Source organism: Centruroides sculpturatus, unplaced genomic scaffold (assembly GCF_000671375.1).
Source record: "Centruroides sculpturatus isolate CEXI.00-Female unplaced genomic scaffold, Cexi_2.0 scaffold109, whole genome shotgun sequence".
Classification (NCBI taxonomy): Eukaryota; Metazoa; Arthropoda; class Arachnida; order Scorpiones; family Buthidae; genus Centruroides; species Centruroides sculpturatus.
This window is the reverse complement of record NW_019384440.1, coordinates 581,024-601,371: the sequence shown is the minus strand read 5'-3', so window position 1 is coordinate 601,371 and position 20,348 is coordinate 581,024. Positions and strand designations below refer to the sequence as shown.

The following is a 20,348-nucleotide window of genomic DNA, read 5'->3' as shown; positions in this document are numbered from 1 at the left end:
GTCATGTTGCAAGAATAAAAGGGATGATCTGATATGACGTCATATTAGATATCTAATAACAAAATCTTACGAAAGCCATTACCGGGATGCATTTAAGTCAGTCACATTACATACAAGGAGTTACAATAAGTGGATAATGTTGGTATTTTGCTAGTAAAACTGCAGTGAAGTGACGAAATCCCAGCTAAACTTATTTTCCGAACGGGCGAAACGTCTCATTTCCGCCCCAGCCGTTTCTCTTCTCTCCGTTTTCATAGAACTACCTAAAGGCTCAAGTGTTCTTGGAGGGAACGTCAGTCAAAACAAATACGACCGTTAACGTCGTCCCTTCTCAATTATCTACCAGTTTCAGACGAGCTGGGTGCTGAGGTGTTGACGAATATCGCCTCACTGCCAGTAAATTTGCAAGGAGCACCCTCCGTATAATGCTTCTGTGTTCTGCAGTAAGAGACGGTTGCCCGGGTAACGAGAAGGAGAACTGGATAGAAAATGGCAGCTTCTCACTTTGCACCATATAGGTAGTAGTTTAGTCAAGTGTAAGAGTAAGAGCGAAATCAAATGAAAATGGATATTGCTCCGCTTAAAATGAGACGATGATGCCTTCCCTTTTCGACCTTCTTCCTCCCCTTTTCTTCTTTTTTTTTAATGTTATAACCCGCTTTTATTGTCTCGTCTCCTGTATAAGTTATTAATTAAAATACGGCCGTTAAGGAGAAGGGAAAGGAAAAAAATTATTATAATAAATAAAATAAATTGCCATTAATTTTTTAAACATGTTTGAATTCTTGTGATCAAATTAAAATTACATTTCCTTTGCAGAGCCAGGAGAGGGGATTGTAATTCGAACGAAGGATCCTCCGTTCATTAATTTTATCTTTAAAAAAAGTTTTGCACTTTAGCGAGTGCTTGCTTTAGATAAAGATGCTTTCCAATCAACTCAATCTGCGGTCAGTAGGCGAGACAGTAGCCAAAAACAGCAGGATATATCTAAGTCTAATTGGCAACCATCGATCAATGCACCCCATTGAAGATGAGAAACTATGAAGGATCCATTTAGGTAAGATTAAACAAGAGTTTCGGGGTGTTCAACCATCTCTTACTGGGGTTGAACATTTATATAACTTGTTGAATTGTATTTATTAGAGGGTGATGTGAGAAGAGGGGACGAAGTTGGGGGACGAGCTGGAAAAAAATTGATAAATTCGCGAGCATTTCTTCCTTTTTTCTTTTTTTTTTTTTAAAAAACTCTCCGCCCTGTGGGCACTAAGAAGGCCTCTTTTAGCAAGACCATTGTGGGTTCGGCCAGACCCACAATGGAATGGCCGAGTGCTGAGGAAATACCTAGGGCTTGCTAAAAAAAGACCCATAATGAGCTTGCTAAACATGACTCTCTTAGTACCTAAATGGAGGAAAGAGTTTTAAAAAAAGGAAATTTAAAGCGAGTTCATTTAATATATTCTTATATTACAAATTAATTTCCATAAATATCATAACAGAAATCAAAATATTTAATTCACTAAATATTTTATCTGCTTTATAAATAAATTTGCGACCCACAAGTGGCCAAGCTGTTCTTCGTACCCTGAACACTGGGAGTTCGGTCGTGGGTTCGCGCCTTGCTCGGACGGGCTGGCCAGGTGGAGTTTTCCGGGTTTTCTCCACACCTGTAACGCCCAAATAGGGGCCAGTTTCTCTTAAAAGACCTCCCGGAAGGCATCCCCTATATATATCGCCCAAGCAAGTGTTGCGTTGCCGTAACTTAACCAACAACAATAAATTTGCATAAGTCACCATATTTTATAGAAATATTTGAGCTAGTATCGTTGATTTATCATTGAAGCAAAACAATTTTCATATATTACGAATAAATTGGATATCATTCATTTATTTTTAAATAAATTAATTGTAAATTCTTTTCATAAAAAAAAAAATTATATGATACATTACGAGCGATTACAACGACTCAGAAAGATATTTTCCTGTAAAATTAGAATTGTTCTCATTTTTGAAACCATGTGTCCGGGTTTGTCCTACATCGGTCATTTTCGGACTCAAGAGAACCTTGAAACATCGAAAAAAAAATCGGGGTTAATTTCTGTACATATGGATGTTAGTATGTGTGGGGGCACCATTTTGTTCACCCTGTTTCAAGCTTTATAGAGAGGTTTCGGCCGACGTTTTCATCGCGAAAACGTGTACGTCGGACGTTCAGCGCTGCCTTCCTGTAAGCCTAGAAGTTTGACAATGGCGTTTGATACGTCGAGCATTATTCCACTGACATTCCAAACGCCATTGTCAAACTTCTAGGCTTACAGGAAGGCAGCGCTGAACGTCCGACGTACGCGTTTTCGCGATGAAAACGTCGGCCGCAACCTCTCTAATACCCCCGTGCCTTTTGTCGAAAATTTCTGAAATTTTGCAAGGAGTATTTCAAGAAATTTTCAGGAAAATCGGACCCTTGGTTCAGGAGATATTAGAGAGGTTGAGGCCGAAGTTCAAACGTTAAACTTGTACGGCAAGCAGAAGTACACGTTTGACGTTTGAAATCGAAGTAAAACACGTTGCGCCACGCGTTCACATTGCGCACTGACTCATGGGATATTATTGAAAAATGGCGAAAACGTTTATCGACGACGAACGTTACCAGCGAAGTCAAATAAACAAACTATTTTAAAGTATTTATAGGGTGTTTAATAACACTAATTATTTTTAATTAGCGTCGTGTCTCCTACCGTACGATAGGACGATAGGACCACCTCATACTTTTGTTGAGGGAAATAGTGGCTTGTGCAAATCCGAAAACAGCTCGGAAAATTATTTTTAGAAAATTTACAAACGTATTACGCTGTTGATGGTAGATGATGCCGTAGAAGAACAAACCTACTCCTGCAGAATTATGATAAGCTATTATGAACACAAATATAAGTAAATTCTATAGGTACTTCATATCCATTTTTAAAGTAGAATTAATATTTTAAAAAAATATGTGTGTGTGTGTGTGTGTGTGTGTGTGTGTGTGTGCATTATTCTCAAAAAATTAATTTATAATTTTCTTTGTTACAATTATGTAATTTAATTGTTAATAAACAATTCGAACATATAATTTAGATTAGATTTAGATTAATTTCCACGCTTCCAGGATAAAATCTACTCACTCTATAACTTGGGCACCTGTCTAAATTGGACACGTAAGGTGTCCAACATAAACAGGTTTTACTGTAATTTATTTTTAATAATATCGCATTAGAACATAAGTTATATATTGTAGAAAACTATGCCCATTACGGGCAGGCCCGACCAAAATGGGGCCGAGTAACATGAATGAGAGATGGAGAAGCGATACCCCGACTCGCATGTTAAATTATGAGGAATTCGAACTCGAATTTCTTCACTCGAGGCTATCTGGATGATCCTTTTTAATATTAAATAATATAAATAAAATGACAAATTAATTGGATATTTTAATAATGATTAATATGGAAATGTTTGAAACTGGTTTGTTACGATAAAACTTTTAATAACTATCATATTAATTAATCATAATGAATAAGCTATATATGAATAATGATCGTGTTAATTATGATTAATGTTTATATCGTACAGCGTGACATTACTAACGAATGAGTGAATCATTCGTTTGAAAATAAAAAATTATCTCTCAATGTATATGTCCGGAATTTCCCGGACAAGTTCTTTTTCTTTTTTTTTAAAAAAACTCTCCGCCCTGTGGGCACTAAGAAGGCCTCTTTTAGCAAGACCATTGTGGGTTCGGCCAGACCCACAATGGAATGGCCGAGTGCTGAGGAAATACCTAGGGCTTGCTAAAAAAAGACCCATAATGAGCTTGCTAAACATGACTCTCTTAGTACCTAAATGGAGGAAAGAGTTTTAAAAAAAGGAAATTTAAAGCGAGTTCATTTAATATATTCTTATATTACAAATTAATTTCCATAAATATCATAACAGAAATCAAAATATTTAATTCACTAAATATTTTATCTGCTTTATAAATAAATTTGCGACCCACAAGTGGCCAAGCTGTTCTTCGTACCCTGAACACTGGGAGTTCGGTCGTGGGTTCGCGCCTTGCTCGGACGGGCTGGCCAGGTGGAGTTTTCCGGGTTTTCTCCACACCTGTAACGCCCAAATAGGGGCCAGTTTCTCTTAAAAGACCTCCCGGAAGGCATCCCCTATATATATCGCCCAAGCAAGTGTTGCGTTGCCGTAACTTAACCAACAACAATAAATTTGCATAAGTCACCATATTTTATAGAAATATTTGAGCTAGTATCGTTGATTTATCATTGAAGCAAAACAATTTTCATATATTACGAATAAATTGGATATCATTCATTTATTTTTAAATANAAATATAAGTAAATTCTATAGGTACTTCATATCACTTGCAAAAAAAATTGAATAATTAAATCATTTCTGGATTAAAATCGTGTTTCTTTATAATATTATTCATAAATGCTTAAATAATTATTATTTTAAAAAAATACGTCATAATTTTAACTCCAAACACAAAAAAATGAAGAAGTTTAAACCGATCGTCTACTCCCCATGCTAGACGTAGCCAACGCCATTATCAACCTTCTAGAATTGCCAGATGGCGGCGCTCGACGTCCGACGTTCACGTTTTGGGGTGAAAAAGTCGGCCGCAATCTCTCTATTAATAGATGGGACTCGGTCCAAGCCCACGATGGAAAATGGTAGGGGCAGACTGCCCGTAAAAAATTTCCAGTTTTCATACTGGATTCCTCCTTAACCGCCTCGGCCATCCGGCCGTCATTAAATATTAGTCAAACACGATAATTTATAATCTTGAGCTGTATTCAAATCTTCGGCAACATGCTCGGAATGCGACTGAGTCTCTCATTACTTCTATAGTAAACATTCATTGCCTACCACTTTGGGAGATCCGAAATCGAATCCCAACCAGCGACCTCAGTAATTTTTCGGTAGTGGTTATTTTTACTAATGAAAATAACATTAATTCATAGAGGCCCTTAGCTGTTTTAACCCCTAAGTTTCCTCCGAGTCAGGGAAAAATTCCCAGCTTTCCCTCCCTCTCGATGGCCCTGGTCGTATATCTCGTGTTAATGTATACGGAAACGCAACTCGCGGGCGATCTGTCGAGGGAATTTTATGGAAAACCGACTCCTATTTAGGAATAAAACCCGGAATACTCCGCGTGACAAGTCCGTTGGCGGCCAGACGTAAACCCACCGCCACCAGTGCTTAGTGGTTTAATCCACTAGGCCAGGGATGACGAACCTTTTTGAGTCTATGTGCCACATAGTAAGCATATTAAGCATACTTTTCTTTAAAAATGATTATGCGTGCAGAAGTTTTAGACTTCTAGTAACTATATTTAAATTTGGCGAAATGGCCGAGCGGTCAAAGTGGTAGCTTATCACTCTTGTGGACCCGAGATCAAAACCCCAGAAAATTTTCAGGTGGTGATCCATTCTTCAACCATCCGACTGTTCCATTTGGAGTTCGCTAAATAAAAAAGCCCTCTTAGTGCCCACAGGGTAAAGAGAGTTTTAAAAAACTATATTTAAATAAATAAATATGCTGTAATTACAGTAATGTAAAGAACTGATTGAAAAAGATGATAAACCGATATCGTATAATACGTTACGTGCTGATTTCTTCGACGTGCCACTTTGGGCACGCGTGCCATAGGTTCGCCCACCTCTGCACCCATTGCATATCTCCAGTGGGGTCGTACTTAATAAGAATTTTAACCGTTATTGGCATTCAACAAATTAAAAAAAAAAAAAAATGCATCTGTAGCCTTTCTTACCTTTTTATAATAATGTAAAAATTAATTTTTGATAAAATATCGTAACAGATGGCGCCACACACAATTTTAACTTTGTGCTTAGTTAAAAAAAAATTCAACAAAATTACTTTTCTTAACCTTTGTTATTATTTAAATTTTATATTATAGTATAATTGGAAGTTATCGGTCTTCCTAATGGCACCCTTACCTCTTATTCGAGTGCCAGGAAAGTCTAGCAAGACCCCTTGCCAGCTTTAGTTTTTCCTTCTCTCCTTTCTCTTTTGAATATTCGGTTTAAATGAATCTTATTACACATTTAGTGAAATAAATCTATGAATTTCTTCTTTAAAAAAACTGTAATTTTAGTTCCCCAGAAGTGATATGTGGCTCCGAATCCAAACATTAACGCCCACCAGTGGCCGAGTAGATAAAACCATCAAACACTGGTCGTGGGTTCGAGCTTGGTCAACGGGCCGGCAACGTAGTTTTTCGGGTTTTCTTCACGTTAGTAACAACCTAAACACGGGCCTTTTATCCAAAAAAAGGCCTCCCGGGAGGCATCGCCCACTTATCGCGTTGCGGTAAACATTTACATCTATTAGAACTGCTTCTTTTAAACTTCCATTCCACGAATATTACAAATTAAATTAATTCTACATTTGCTCGTAATTGTGATTCATTTCTTTAGCAATTTACATTGGAATTTGATGTTTGCTACATTCTGCGAATCACTTCCCGTCAATAAAGGCTGTGTTATAAAATGAAGTATTGTTATTCTGAATGGCATTACCGACAGAAAAAGAAATTATTATTAACGTATTAAATTCATTATAATAATTTACTCTAATTTAATTACGGAATTATTTTAAAAAGACATTTAATACCGTAGCAAATTTGAAGTTGCCAAAATTATTAATAGATTGGATTGAATCAATGGGATAAGGCAATGCAACATGTGGGCAATCTACGATTGTGATTGCTCCCAGAGAGGACTTTAAATAGATAATTAGTCATATTTACATGTTAGACACGTGAAAACCCCGGAAAACTCCACGTGATCGGCCCACACAACCAGTGTTTAGTGTTTTATGCACTTCGTGGGCTGTGGAAATTAGTTCTATGATAATTTCGTCCTGTAACATGGGGCTTTTTGTAAAATTAAAGCAGAAAATTCTGTCAGTGATGCATAAAGTATTCTACATTCATTCAATTAAGTCTAAACATGTTTTAAATTAATTAAAACTTCAACTGACGTTTTCAGCGTTAAAGTAACAAACTTGCTGTAGATTAATGGCAAAAAAATTAAAAAAAAAAAGTTAAGTTACAATTTAAAAAAGAAGAATGTGTAGTCAAATACATTCCAGTGATAAACAATTCAGACAGTCAAAAATGGACTTTACCCCCTCAGATTCTTAATTTCACAAATCCCAATTATGTTGAAATTTTTTCAAACAGGATATAAAATAAATAAAAATTTACTAACAAGTAAGGAATTTTAAAATATAATCTCAGATATTAAATATATATGCAATATATACTTAGTCATAGAACAAAGTATAAAAGTTTTACTTTCGATTAATCATATTCAACAAATCATCATATTAGTAACAGAATTTTATTTTAGAAAAGTAATTTTTTTTTTAATTATTTTTTTACAAACACATGCAAACAAAAATTGCTCCATTTAATTTGTGTGCAAATTAGTAAACTTGATACCTTTCAGAATAAACCTTCCACATCTTCGGTTTCTATATTCAAATCGATATCGTAAAAGCTGGGTCTGATGGGCAATCCCGGCATGGTACTCATCTGGAAATGATTTTAAAACATTATTTAATGTACACGATTAATGTACAATTTATCAGCTGATAATCTTAGAAATAGTTCTAGCTACATATGCATAGTAGTATCAACAATTATAAATAACTTTCCTAATTACAAAATAAGCATTAAATGATTTTCCAAAACTGATTGGAATCTTGTATATGGAAAATAATCTCTCATTCCTTACTGTAAAACAAAAAAAACAGGACAATGAATTTTGGAAATTTATATGGCATTCAGAAATGTAACAAGATCCTGTAGTATATATATAATACTCTAGCCTAAAATCCAGGCAATATCTAACTTAAAATCCTAGTAAAATTTCAACTCTAGGAATTTAATCCACATTGGAATGCGCCAGTCCTCAGAAAAGACCATTCATAAATTATCAAGATTTTTAATGGAAGATTCAATCCTACAAGCAAAGATTTTTATTACGGGTCATCTAATAAAAAAAATAAAAAAAATGAGGGGTTTTATTTTCCTCTAATTCAATTCAGTAAAGAATTGAATTATCTGATAGAATAATAAACAAAATTTGCACTTGTTCGACGTAAATTAAAGTAGGAATATTCAATAAGTAGACGATAAAAGAAAATGCCACTCTAAAAGCGTAAAATGATAGATAACTTGTCATGTGGGGAAATCATTTGGAAAATTATATGAAAAAGTATTCTATTACAGAGTATCATTTCATAACTTGCCAAGGTAACATAGTAATAAGAGAAGATACAACAAATATCAGTAAGAATTAAACTTGAAATTTCCTTAGGAGTCTATACAATAATTTTATAACAAAAAATATAAAAGGTTAAAATGTGTTTCTATATTTTATTTTATAAATAATTACTTAATTTATGACTTATATATCCAAATTAATATATTTTTTTTTTTTTAAATTCTTTTCATTAATTTTGATACTCAAATGAAGCATTCATGATTATATCTTTTTTCTCTTCAATGATTTGTATTAAAAATTTATAAATTATATCTAAAACAAGTGAAATTTGAATTGAAATTTTCATGGTCATACAGGAGGTAATTTATGAGCTACACAGATGATGATTCTACTGATTAAAAAAAAATTCTGTGAACCCATATACATTATAAAAGATTAGTAACAAACACTACTACAGTATACAGGAATTTCCATTTCATATTTAAAATTTCTGATATATATTTAAGGGGAAAAAATATATGTACATACATAGTGTCCTACAAGTCTGGAAGAGTACAGAGTTTTATTCATCTTTGTTTAATCTTTTCCTGGTAAAACATGGCAGTAAGTAAGAAGGGATAAACTTGTTATTTTAGTGGTAGGAGTCCACAGTCAGCAAGAAGTCATTAAAGAGTTTAACATACTACACTCAGGCTGCTCTAAGATTGGTAGGAAATCTTGATGCAGTCTTTACTGTTGAGTAATATACTGTTTCCACTGCTGTTTGGGGTTGCAATCTTTTATAATAGTTACACCTAGTAGTGATAGAAGGGCCATTGACAACACAATGGTATATGATGATGATGTAGTAGTATCTTTGTTCAATTGTTTAGAATCTGTAATGTGCAGATAGTCCTGTATCTTCTGTTTGAATACGCACACACTCCTGAAGATAAGTAAACTACTCTTATCAGAATATAGGCACATTATATCATTTTCTATGCACCATTTCTTAGCTGATCTACACAAAATTGCAATAGTTTGGTCTTGTGACCTTTTTTTCATATACTGTTGTTTAATCTTTGTAGCTAATTGCCATCTGATGTAAGCAACATTTGGCAAACTCAATTTCTTGCATATATGCACCTATGTATTCTACTCTTTTGCCAATCCTGTTATCTGTTATGCCTATGTTATATATGCCTGGCTTCTCTATAATTAAAATAAAGTCCCTGTTGAGCCTTTATCTTAATTTATTTTGATTTGTCACATGTAATAATTGATCTCAGCATGGCTTAACGGCTTGGTTACATTATAATCAATTTACATTATGAGCTCCAATCAGATCATTCCATAAATTTTGTAATATTCAAACTTTGGATTTGAATCTATATTCCTTTCCATTGTGATTCAAAACCTTTTAGTCTGATGAAGAACTTTTGAAAACATTTTCAAAAGTTTTTCATCCAGCTAAAAATTATTGCTTTTGAAAATGTTTTTAAAAAGCAATACAGTAATTTAATATGAAAACATTTTCAACATTTTCGTGTTAAATTACTGCTATTTATTTAAGATGTTCTGTTATTTTATTGCAAGCTCACTTGTATAGCTAACAGTCTTCCATCCATATCCTCCTGAAGATATTCTAAAAATCAAACATTTGCAATAGTATATAATTGATTTTTTTCTGTAGCATGTGTTAGTTTAGGCCTAATCCAAAAAATATGTTTCTCCTTTTGTTAGAGATGAGAACTTGTAAAACATTTGTACCATATAAATTTCTTTATTCTATGACAGTCCTTGGTAGAGATATTATAAAAGTACTCATGAGAGTGACTCTGTTTAATTGGGATTGGTTTAAAAATATGAGTTATTTACTCTTACAAATGGTATATGCCCTCCTCCATTATAACTTGTCTGACATTATGACTTTTTTTTTAATCAAAGATTTGTCACCATGTTCAAAATTCAACAAATAAACTACTAAGTTGAGGAAACCAATAGATTTATTTGAAAAGAAACATTTTCAAATCTATCTAGTCTATCACAAACTCTTTATGCAGAACATTGAACAATTACAAAATATAACTGATAGTTGAATTTAACATAATTTACATTTAAAGGTCTTTAAATGGAACAAAATTAAAAAGTTAAAAATAGAACTTAAAATTAACAGTCATGATTAGAATAATTTAAATATGAAAATCTAAAATAATTAAAGTTGTAAAATTCAAAAGAATAACAAACAAAAACTGAAATTTAGATAGGAAGTTTTTTTAATTTATAAAAAGTATTTAAGAAATTTATAAAAATTTCTTAAGTTCTTGAACTTTGAACATGGTTCCAAATTTCAAATAATTCTTATATAATATATCAATACATAAACTGGTTTTTATACTTACTGTACCAACTAATGGATATAAAAATCCTGCTCCGACACTCGCTCTGATGTCTCGTATGGGAAGAACAAACCCTTTTGGTGTACCTTTAGCATTTGGATCATCAGATAAGGATAAATGAGTCTTTGCCATGCAAATTGGAAAATCATTGAATCCCTTAAAATCAAAAAACAGCATATTTATTCATTTTCAAGTGTTTATTCATATATGTAAAATATTATCTTCAATATTGGAATATTACTATAATAATACAGTTTATTTTCATTATAAATGGATGAAGACTTCTTAATTAATTAACCATCAATAATTATCTTTTAAAAATTCCGATAAAAATGAATATATCAGACAGAATATAAGAGGTGCTTTTAAGGTGATTCTGAAAAGATTTTCTTTATTTAATTAAAATAATCAATTGATCAATGCAAGGCATTAACATTATATAGATGGCCAAAATTTTGCTATTACAGATAAGTTTGATTTTTAATGGGGTTGGCCAGCATGAATAAGAAATGGAAAATGATACCCCAACCTCTACTAACCATGATATTGTGAGATTCTGAATTATATGCAAACCATGATTAATAAACTGATAGCTTATTATAGTACCTTTGTCAAATCATTATTTATAATAATAAATAATTCTAAAATTAGAATAAGAATATTGATAATCTGAATTAATGATACTAGTTGTAAAAAAATGGTGAGAGAATTTGAATATAAATTTAACATCAAAAGAATTTGATAAAATGGTCAGGACTATAATTGTAAAATTAATACATAATTAAGACTATACAAACGAGTGTTGGAAGAAATTTTGTAACATTTTGCATAGTGAGGTGAATGAGTAGCCTGTGTGGCATTCTGACATGTTGTATGTATGTATGTATGTATATTTATAATAATTTTGTATAGTTTTCTTTCTTTCTTTGTTTCTTTGTCTATCCTTTCCAGAATGTTCTTTCTTTAATTTTTTCTCCTTGGGTGGTGATAACTAATCCTGAGAACAAGAGAAAGGAATGATGCCCTGAGGGCTAAGTTGGTGGTCATTCATGGTGGGGACTTTGATAGGACCGGACCGATGAAGTGTGCTCTCTAGTGCATTTTGGGAGCATATAGAGATGAAAGAAGACCTGAGAAATAATATTGAAAACTTCAGTCAAGAGAGATCTTTGAAATATCCAGACCATCATTCAAGAAAATTAAACAAGAACAAGGACCATCAATCGACCCGAGGAAGAAAAGCTCTGGAAATTCACCACCCCAAGATCACCATTGAAAACTAGGTACCCACTTTCCTCTATAACTAGGTACCCTCTATTCCTACTCAATTTCCTGTTTCAGTCTACTTACTCTATTCTTACTTAGATTTACTTAGTTGTAAGCACTTAGTTGTAGTTTGTTGTATATTTGTTGTAAATATATCATATTCGGTAATTTGTAGTGTCACAATAATAGAGTCAATAACGATGTGTTATATCAAGATTTGTATGGCTCAGGTTATATACGTGTGTATTGGGTCTGAGAGGAGCTGGCATTCCAAAGAATCGATTTTTTTGTATGCGAAATAAAGATATTTATGTTATAACGTATCTTTGTAACTCATTTTGCACCTATCATCACACCTGTAATAAAAAGTTGATTCCGCCATAAGATTGTTATTTTCCTAAAGTGTGAGAAAGGATATTGAAAGACTCATTTACATAGTCTTAATTGTATATTAATATAAAAAAAAATTTAATAATTTTAATACTTAATTAGTATGTAGTAGTTACAAAATCTTTCACATAATATAGTACTTTGAAAACTTCTGCACTCTGAAAGCTTTCTGCCTAAAAAGTTCTGTTTTAAATATTATCAATTTCTGGTTAATCCAGAAAAAAAATACTTTGATTAGAATTAATCATTTCAGAATTATACTTTTGTCCACTTTGGACATTCTTTTGAATTAGGACTTCTTGACAAGATTACATTACAATAAATATATTTAATTGGAAAATGTGAGTTTCTCTTCCCTCAGTATAACAAGTCCTAATTCATAAGAATGTCTAAAGTGAATAAAAGTGATAAGTAATTAAGGACAAGTACTACAAATCAACAATCATTTTAGAATTTTAACATTATAATCAAAGCTAGACAATCTGCCAAATTATCAGACTTCAATTGGACTAATTTAATAATCAGATACGAAGTAATTTGTCTACAGGTAGGTAGTTAAGCTGTCATCTCATGCTAATTTTTAATTTAGAATTTCTGGAAGAAAAGATTTGACCCATTATAATCTCCTGAGTTTTAAGTTATCAATTACTGCTTTTGAAATTGTTAAATTTTAATATATTTTAAAAGATAGTTGAGATATCTTCCATGAAAAATTCCAAGCTAAAAATATATTAAAGGTAAAATTTTCTTAATAAAAGTTTCACAATTTAAAATTATTAAATTCTCTTAAAATTTTTAAGAGTTTGTTTTTTAATGCAGAAACTTAAGTTTGCTTTTTTACAATTTTTCATCTGAAAGGTTATTCCATTAATTTGAACTTGAGTTTTAGTGCATGTTTCTAAATTAGCAGGAAATACATTTTTATAATATTCTTCTTGTAACTTATTGTCTTCTATGTAACTTACTTGTCTTTTGTATCTGTCAATTTTTATTTTTGCTTCTTCTAATAACTCTATTCCATCTGCTCCATATATCTCTTTAGCAATAATTTCTATTTTATCTTCAATTGGAAGCTATTAAGATAAATCATTGTTAAAATGTAAAAATTATACAAAAAAATAATGAATCAAATGATTATATATATATATATATATATGTAGCTTAAAACTATTGAAATTGTTTAAATAGTTATATATTTATAAATATATGTCACTAATTGATTAATATGCCAGTACTTCTCATACATGAAGTTGTATAGCAAGCCACATGCTTGTCCATCATGGGCAGGTTTGGCTAAAATAAGGTTGATTAGTATGGAAGAGAGATAGCCCATTCTATTAGGTTTGAACCTCAGTCTCCAACAATTGTAAGCTAGATATGTCATTCTACAGCATAAGAATAAAGTATATTATCTGTTATTTTCATATGATTAAATATTTTATATGAAACTAAGTTATTTTAAAACTGAAGATAGAGCTAAGAGTTCTAAAGATATTTTTAACAAAATATTTTAAACTAAATTTATGGAAAAAAGGTGTTTTGTGATAAACAATAATTAGACAAAATAGAATCTGATGTACAATAATATTCTATGTAGTTTAATGAATGGATTTATCAAATTACTAGTCTAATTTATTAAATTATACTCAAGAAAGTTCTAAAAATTATATATTAAATAGTTGTTTCTTTTAATAAATAATAATATAAATTATTTATTACATTAATGAATTTTTATAAATCTGATGATAATTTTCTTTAATATTTTCATTACTTCTAAGTAAGAGAACATATACTACAGTACATCATAGCTGCAGCCAGAGGGTGCAAGGAGTGCCATGCACCACCTGCTACTAATATCCATTTTTTAATATCCAATTGAAATTTGTTTATATACAAGTTTAAAAGTAAACTAAAACCAGTCACTACATAAATATAAATTTAAACCATAGAACCTGTAAGTCTTTGAATATTTAGTAACATTATCAACATTATTTTTCCCTTTCATATTCATATACAACTAATGACTCAAACCTGTGTATGTGATTTGTCCAGTAATTTCATGTAATTATGATTTATATACTAGATTTGATTGCTATAAACCAAACATATATGCTATATAATTTGTGTATTACAGTTTTATTCAAACAACATTTGATACTTAAGATTTTTAGCTGCACCCCTTGCTAAATTTCTAGTTGTACTACTGTACAGCTAGAAATTTACATACAAAACTTATTACATAAGAAATTTAAAATTAAAATAAGTTATTAAATAATTACCTTAAGATCATAAAGAAACTTGAAATCAGAATCTTGATTAGCAGCATTAATGACTGCTTTAGCCAGGTCAATTGCTCCAGGTCCTCCTATCGCCCAGTGATTGCTTTCTACTGCATCAAAGGCTCCATTTTCTTTTGATAACTGTTTTATTAATTCAACTTCATTATCTGTATCAGTTCTAAAAATTAAAAATATGTGTTTAATAAAAATTTTTAAATATTGTAATTTTGAGGAAAAATTAATTAATTTGATAAGTTTTATATAATGAAAATACTGTATTAAAATTTCTGCAGGCATTCTTTAAACTACTTCATACAGTTAAAAAATAAACAGACTATTTTCATTTGACATTCTATTATCATTAGTGTTGTAACGAATAGTATATTTGGCCTCAGCCTGGGGCCGTTTCGGCTATCAAGCTGTCTCGAATCTGTGAAATCATAACTGTGACTTATATCGATGTCCTATGTCTCTTTTCTCCGTTATCACCAGCTATTCGGCCACACTCCTGGCCGAATACTGAATATTCGGCCAGGAGTGTGGCTGAATAGCTGAATATTTGGCCAAACTATTCGGCTTGATTAATGCACGTATGAAAATTGGTGCAAAAACTGCATTATGGCAAGGATCCTGCTCTCTATTGGCCCACTGTCACTACGCTTTGCCAAGCGCGTTAATTCTTGGCAGTTGTAGCGGACAGACAAGAGTGTCATGGCAGTATGTGATAAATGATGATATCAAATGTGGATAACAATGAAATAACCTACACGTGTAAATAACGGAAAAAGAACAGAGAAGGACTGCGAAGTGAAAATACAAAAATAAATATGAAATTGAGTTGATAACATAATCAAACAAGTCGAGGCAGCTTATTGGCACAAAATTCACAGCCGTCAATGCCAAACAATTGTTGTCATAGACTTCGGAAAGCTAAATGCTTGTAATGAAAGTCACTTAGCGTGCATAGGCGAAAGCCTGGGGCCGTTTGGGCTATCAAGCTGTCTCGAATCTGTGAAATCATAACCGTGACTTATATCGATGTCCTATGTCTCTTTTCTCCGTTATCACCAGACTGAGTCATGTAATTGTAAAATGGGAACTCTACGACAGAAAAGTGACGAAAGTATCATGAGCACATATTATGATGTATGCACTGGCATACATGGATTAGAGCGATGGAGGAAAGAGAAAGGGAAGAGCAAAGACGAGCGCTTAAAAAGAAGGATAGGCAGGGTCAGACCCTCAGATGTGTGAGGATTCTCCAACGATAGATGTGTACATGTGCTAATCTTTGTAATTGTAAATTGTGAATAGATGTGACTAATATTATTTTCTTTTTTATTTTGTGCATGTTACAAGTTATAAATAAATATAAACAAACAACACTAACTTGATAACATTAAATCTAAATACCAAAATGATTAATTTACTGTGTTTTTGTTATTTATTACTCCTGTTTTTAGGTATTCGGCCAAATACCGAATAGTAACCGAATATTTGTTACATCACTAATTATCATACAAACCTACAATATATAAATAATTTTTCGTACTTTTCAATGAAAAAATTAAACAACTTATTGTATTATTATTATATACTATTAACAATGGCCAATATAACAATATTAACATTGTTAATAGTATATTATAAGGCCCAGGATTAAATATGGGCAAGCAACCTCAAATTTTTCATAGACATTTTGTCCCTGATATGTTGTGCCCCAGGCTAAATAGGTATCCAACTAAAACAAATATTTTAGTCATATATCATTAGTTAATGCTAGACCAAAAAATGTTACATTTCCTTAAACAAACAGATTACTTTTTATTGAACTTAAATATGATGCCAATTTTTGTTTAATTTTGAGATAGTCATAACAAAAAATTTATGCCAGTTGTGAAAATAAATTGGACCATAAAGTGAATTATCGAAGTGAGACTTTATTTTAAAAACATTTATGATGGCAAATATGGTTTATCAGATGCCTACAATACAATTATCATGCACATGTTAATAAAATACACTTGTTAATTATTCAAATATGTTTAATTTTTGAGTTAGCTGCCCCTTTTGGGTACTTCTGGATCCACTATTGAATATAATATTGCCGCGGCTCGCTTGTCCCACCGTGTCATTCATGGGTTAGAGGTTAGCGGCTTTGCCTATCAAGCAAAGGTCTCCAGTTCAAACCTCATTGATGCACAATCTTTTTGTTGTGGGTACGTTCTCCCAGTCTGAGAACATATGTAAATACTAACTGATTACCGTGTTTCTACCATGCCTCTGTAGGCTATAATAGCCAGCTCTCAGGTTGAGAGAGTGTCTTGTTCTCATACTGCAAGCTGCAGGAGTTGTACATTGTCTGAGTTAATAAATACCTTTGTGTTCCTAATAACTGATTGCCGTTGTTCCCGCGACAATATATATATATATTTCTTGTATCAGTTTACAAATAATTTGTAAACAGATTTAGAAAATTTATATATCTGTTTACTTTACAGAAACTGTTATTTTTGAAGTTCTTTCCTCTATTCTACTGTATTAATTTCATCATGAATCCATGTTCATGATGAAATTAATACAGTATAAATGCAAAAAAAAATGTATGTTACTATGTGATCATTTCAAAATTTGCAAAATAGAAACATAAAAGAAATATATTTCACATGCCATACACCAGTGGTGTATCCAGAATTTGGGTGAAGATTGGGAGACCAAGGGTCTTGCCTCCTGTCATTTTTCAGAGAATGCTACTCAATTAGAATTATTTTAGTTACTTAATCTGACCTAATTGAAATTTATGTGATATGCACTATTAAGTTTATTTTTATTTTAAAGTAACAAAACTTTATAAGTATCAAGAAGTGCTACAGCACCATAAGCATCCCTTCTGGATACATACATACCTGCCAAGTACTGATATTAAAGAGATATGAAAAAACAAAAAATACGGTATATTTGGGTTCTTAAAACTAATAGAATGCTTCATAACAAACTGTTTAAATAATGCAGTGTGTAGCGTCTGTGTAATCCAAAACGAGTTGGTAGATGAACGGACAGCAATTGGTTAGAAAACGTACGTTTTCTAACCAATTGCTGTCCGTTCGTCTACCAACTCGTTTTGGATTACACAGATGCTACACACTGCATTTGATGATACAGCAACCACGTCCTCTACATTAAGATGTTTAAATAATATTAGAGTTCAGATAAATTTTTTTTATATAAACACTATAACCAAGAATAAGGAACTTTCTCTCAGATAAGCAGATAAAAATATTTAAACTAGTTGAATTGAAAAGATGTAGGCAAAACAAAAATATTCAAAAAGAATCCTAAAATTTTAATATTTTTCATGTAATAGTTATATGAAAATCAAATTCTTAACATTATTGAATTTGTCATAAATTTTTAAAATTGTACTTACAAAAAACGATTAATTACTACTACAACTGGAATGCCAAATTTCCTTGCGTTACTAATTTGTTTCTCCAGGTTGCAAAAGCCCTTCTTTAATAATTCTATATTCTAATAAAATATAAAATTTTAAAAATATGAAATTATTCAATAAATAAATAAATAAAATAAATTCATAACTGACCTCTTCATTATATTCTTTAGGAAGTGGACTGCCTGGTTTAACAGCTGAACCACCACCATGCATTTTTAAAGCTCGTATCGTAGCAACAAGGACAACTGCATTTGGTACAAGACCTGAATATCTACATTTTATATTAAAAAATTTTTCCATGCCAATATCAGCTCCAAATCCTGCTTCTGTCACTAAAAGTAGCATTATAAAATTATCATCAACAGTTACTTGTTTGACAAATGAACATAATAAATTAAACAGTATAGTCAGCGCAATAAGATATTGTACTTAATCAATACTAACTGTGCCTATTTTAAAAGAGATAGGGTGACAAGAGGAGATAGTTCTGTAGCACTCTTGCTACATATGCAAGTACTTATGCTAAACGAGTTTTGTCAGTTATAATACTTCATTTTTTCTCAAAGATAGCATTTACATAAACAAAAGTGAATCCTCTGTAGCCTGGGTGTAGCTTTGTAACCCCTCCAAAATAGACAGGCATGAAAAATAATATGCAATGTGCATATAAAAGTGTTGACTATTTAAAGGCTTTACTTTTTTGATGGAAACTGTTGAATATATCACTGTTGCAAGTTATGTGTTCACAGATAATGAGTAGGATACCTTACAAGTTTAAAAAATCATGCACGACTACTTTGATCCATTTCAAGTCATACCGAACCAAAAAGTGGCAGGCTTGATAAAAGATACCACGTCGTGGCCGTTTATTTATTATAAAAAATAATACAAATGGTTATATGATACAAAGCATTGCTACACAATACAAATACAAAAGTTTATATATCACAAATCATTGCTACACACATAGGTAATGACAAGAAAGAAATTTAACAGAAACACTATTACTTTGAAAAAAAAATCTCAAAAACAGTCTCCATTGAAGTAAAAACGTGTGTGACTGACTAATACATTCACTCTGGCCATCCCTTACTTTTACTTTCCCAATTATCATCCAGGCTACAGAGATAAAACTCATACAAAGTAAGTACTAGAACACATAGCAAAATTACCATAGAACTAGCCCATGCAGCAGTTGGCAACATGGCACTTGACCACCATTCCCAACCTATGTGACGCAAGACCAAGGCTAACCCACTCTTCTGGTCAACATGCTTTTGCTTGGTCGTGTCTTCACTTCACCCTCAAACATTGTCTCAAAGTCTACATATAGTTGCAAATTTTGTATATAGAAGTGGAAATAAACACTCAGCACTGCCTGTCCTGTTTGAATTGTTTATTCAGCATGATGACAATACTACATACGAATGCGATCAGATTGATTGACATACTAGACTGAATCTGAGAAAAGGCATGCCATAGTAGGCACCTCACTCATCTTGTCACCCTATCTTCCCTAAAATACACACAGTTAATATTGACCAAGTATAATCTCTCATCATGCTGACTATGTTTTAAAAATTTTACTTTTATAAATTTCATTATTACCTACATATCCATCTTCACCTACTAATTTCAATGCAATCTTATCAGCAAGAATTGAAGAATTTCCATGAGCAATATTTGCAAAAGGACCAGCATGAACAAAAACAGGTGTACCCTAAATTACATCATTTTTAAATAATAATAATAAAATTCATTTCTTAACTAATTTTAAATGAAATATTTGTACAGTAAGATCCCACTTAATGCTGTCTCAATTAATGCTAATTCAATATAACGCAGTCTGCTCAAAGCCTAAAAAAAGCTCAAAATTTACGCTGATTCAGATTATCTGAATCAGCGTAAATTTTGAGCAGCAATTGATTGATTCGTTTATAATACGATTATTTGCGAACATGAACCAATCAGCAAAAGGACATCATCCAAGGAATTCGTCATAGCACTGTACTTTCCATAAATTTATGTTTGTTTGTTGCAATTTTGGAAAAAACATAATATCATGGATGCCATAGGCAATATCGATAGGCTTCACTTGGCAAGAATTAACTGATAAATGCACAAACAGAGTGTGGAAGAAGTTATGGCTAGAGGTATCCAAGAATTCTCAATGAGAAGAGAATATTGCTGTATCATTAGATTGACTAAATTGTCAACTTAATCTATACAGCAGGACTAGATATAGATGAGCAGGATATTGAGGAGTCACTGCAGGTTTCTGGTGAGA

At 32.0% G+C, this 20,348-nt stretch overlaps 1 protein-coding gene across 1 annotated transcript in view; it reads right to left on the bottom strand.

The window, feature by feature from the left end:
* Positions 1–7,393: 7,393 nt before the first annotated feature.
* LOC111620117 (C-1-tetrahydrofolate synthase, cytoplasmic-like) overlaps positions 7,394–20,348 on the bottom strand; it is a 40,541-nt gene continuing 27,586 nt past the window's right edge. The window contains exons 21-27 of the mRNA XM_023361977.1: positions 19,670–19,781; positions 18,212–18,393; positions 18,038–18,138; positions 14,611–14,788; positions 13,297–13,404; positions 10,679–10,831; positions 7,394–7,603 (exon numbers count right to left, since the gene is read on the bottom strand). Coding sequence (XP_023217745.1) covers positions 7,514–7,603; positions 10,679–10,831; positions 13,297–13,404; positions 14,611–14,788; positions 18,038–18,138; positions 18,212–18,393; positions 19,670–19,781 — 924 coding nt within the window. The 3' untranslated portion in view covers positions 7,394–7,513. The remainder of the gene's footprint in view (positions 7,604–10,678; positions 10,832–13,296; positions 13,405–14,610; positions 14,789–18,037; positions 18,139–18,211; positions 18,394–19,669; positions 19,782–20,348) is intronic.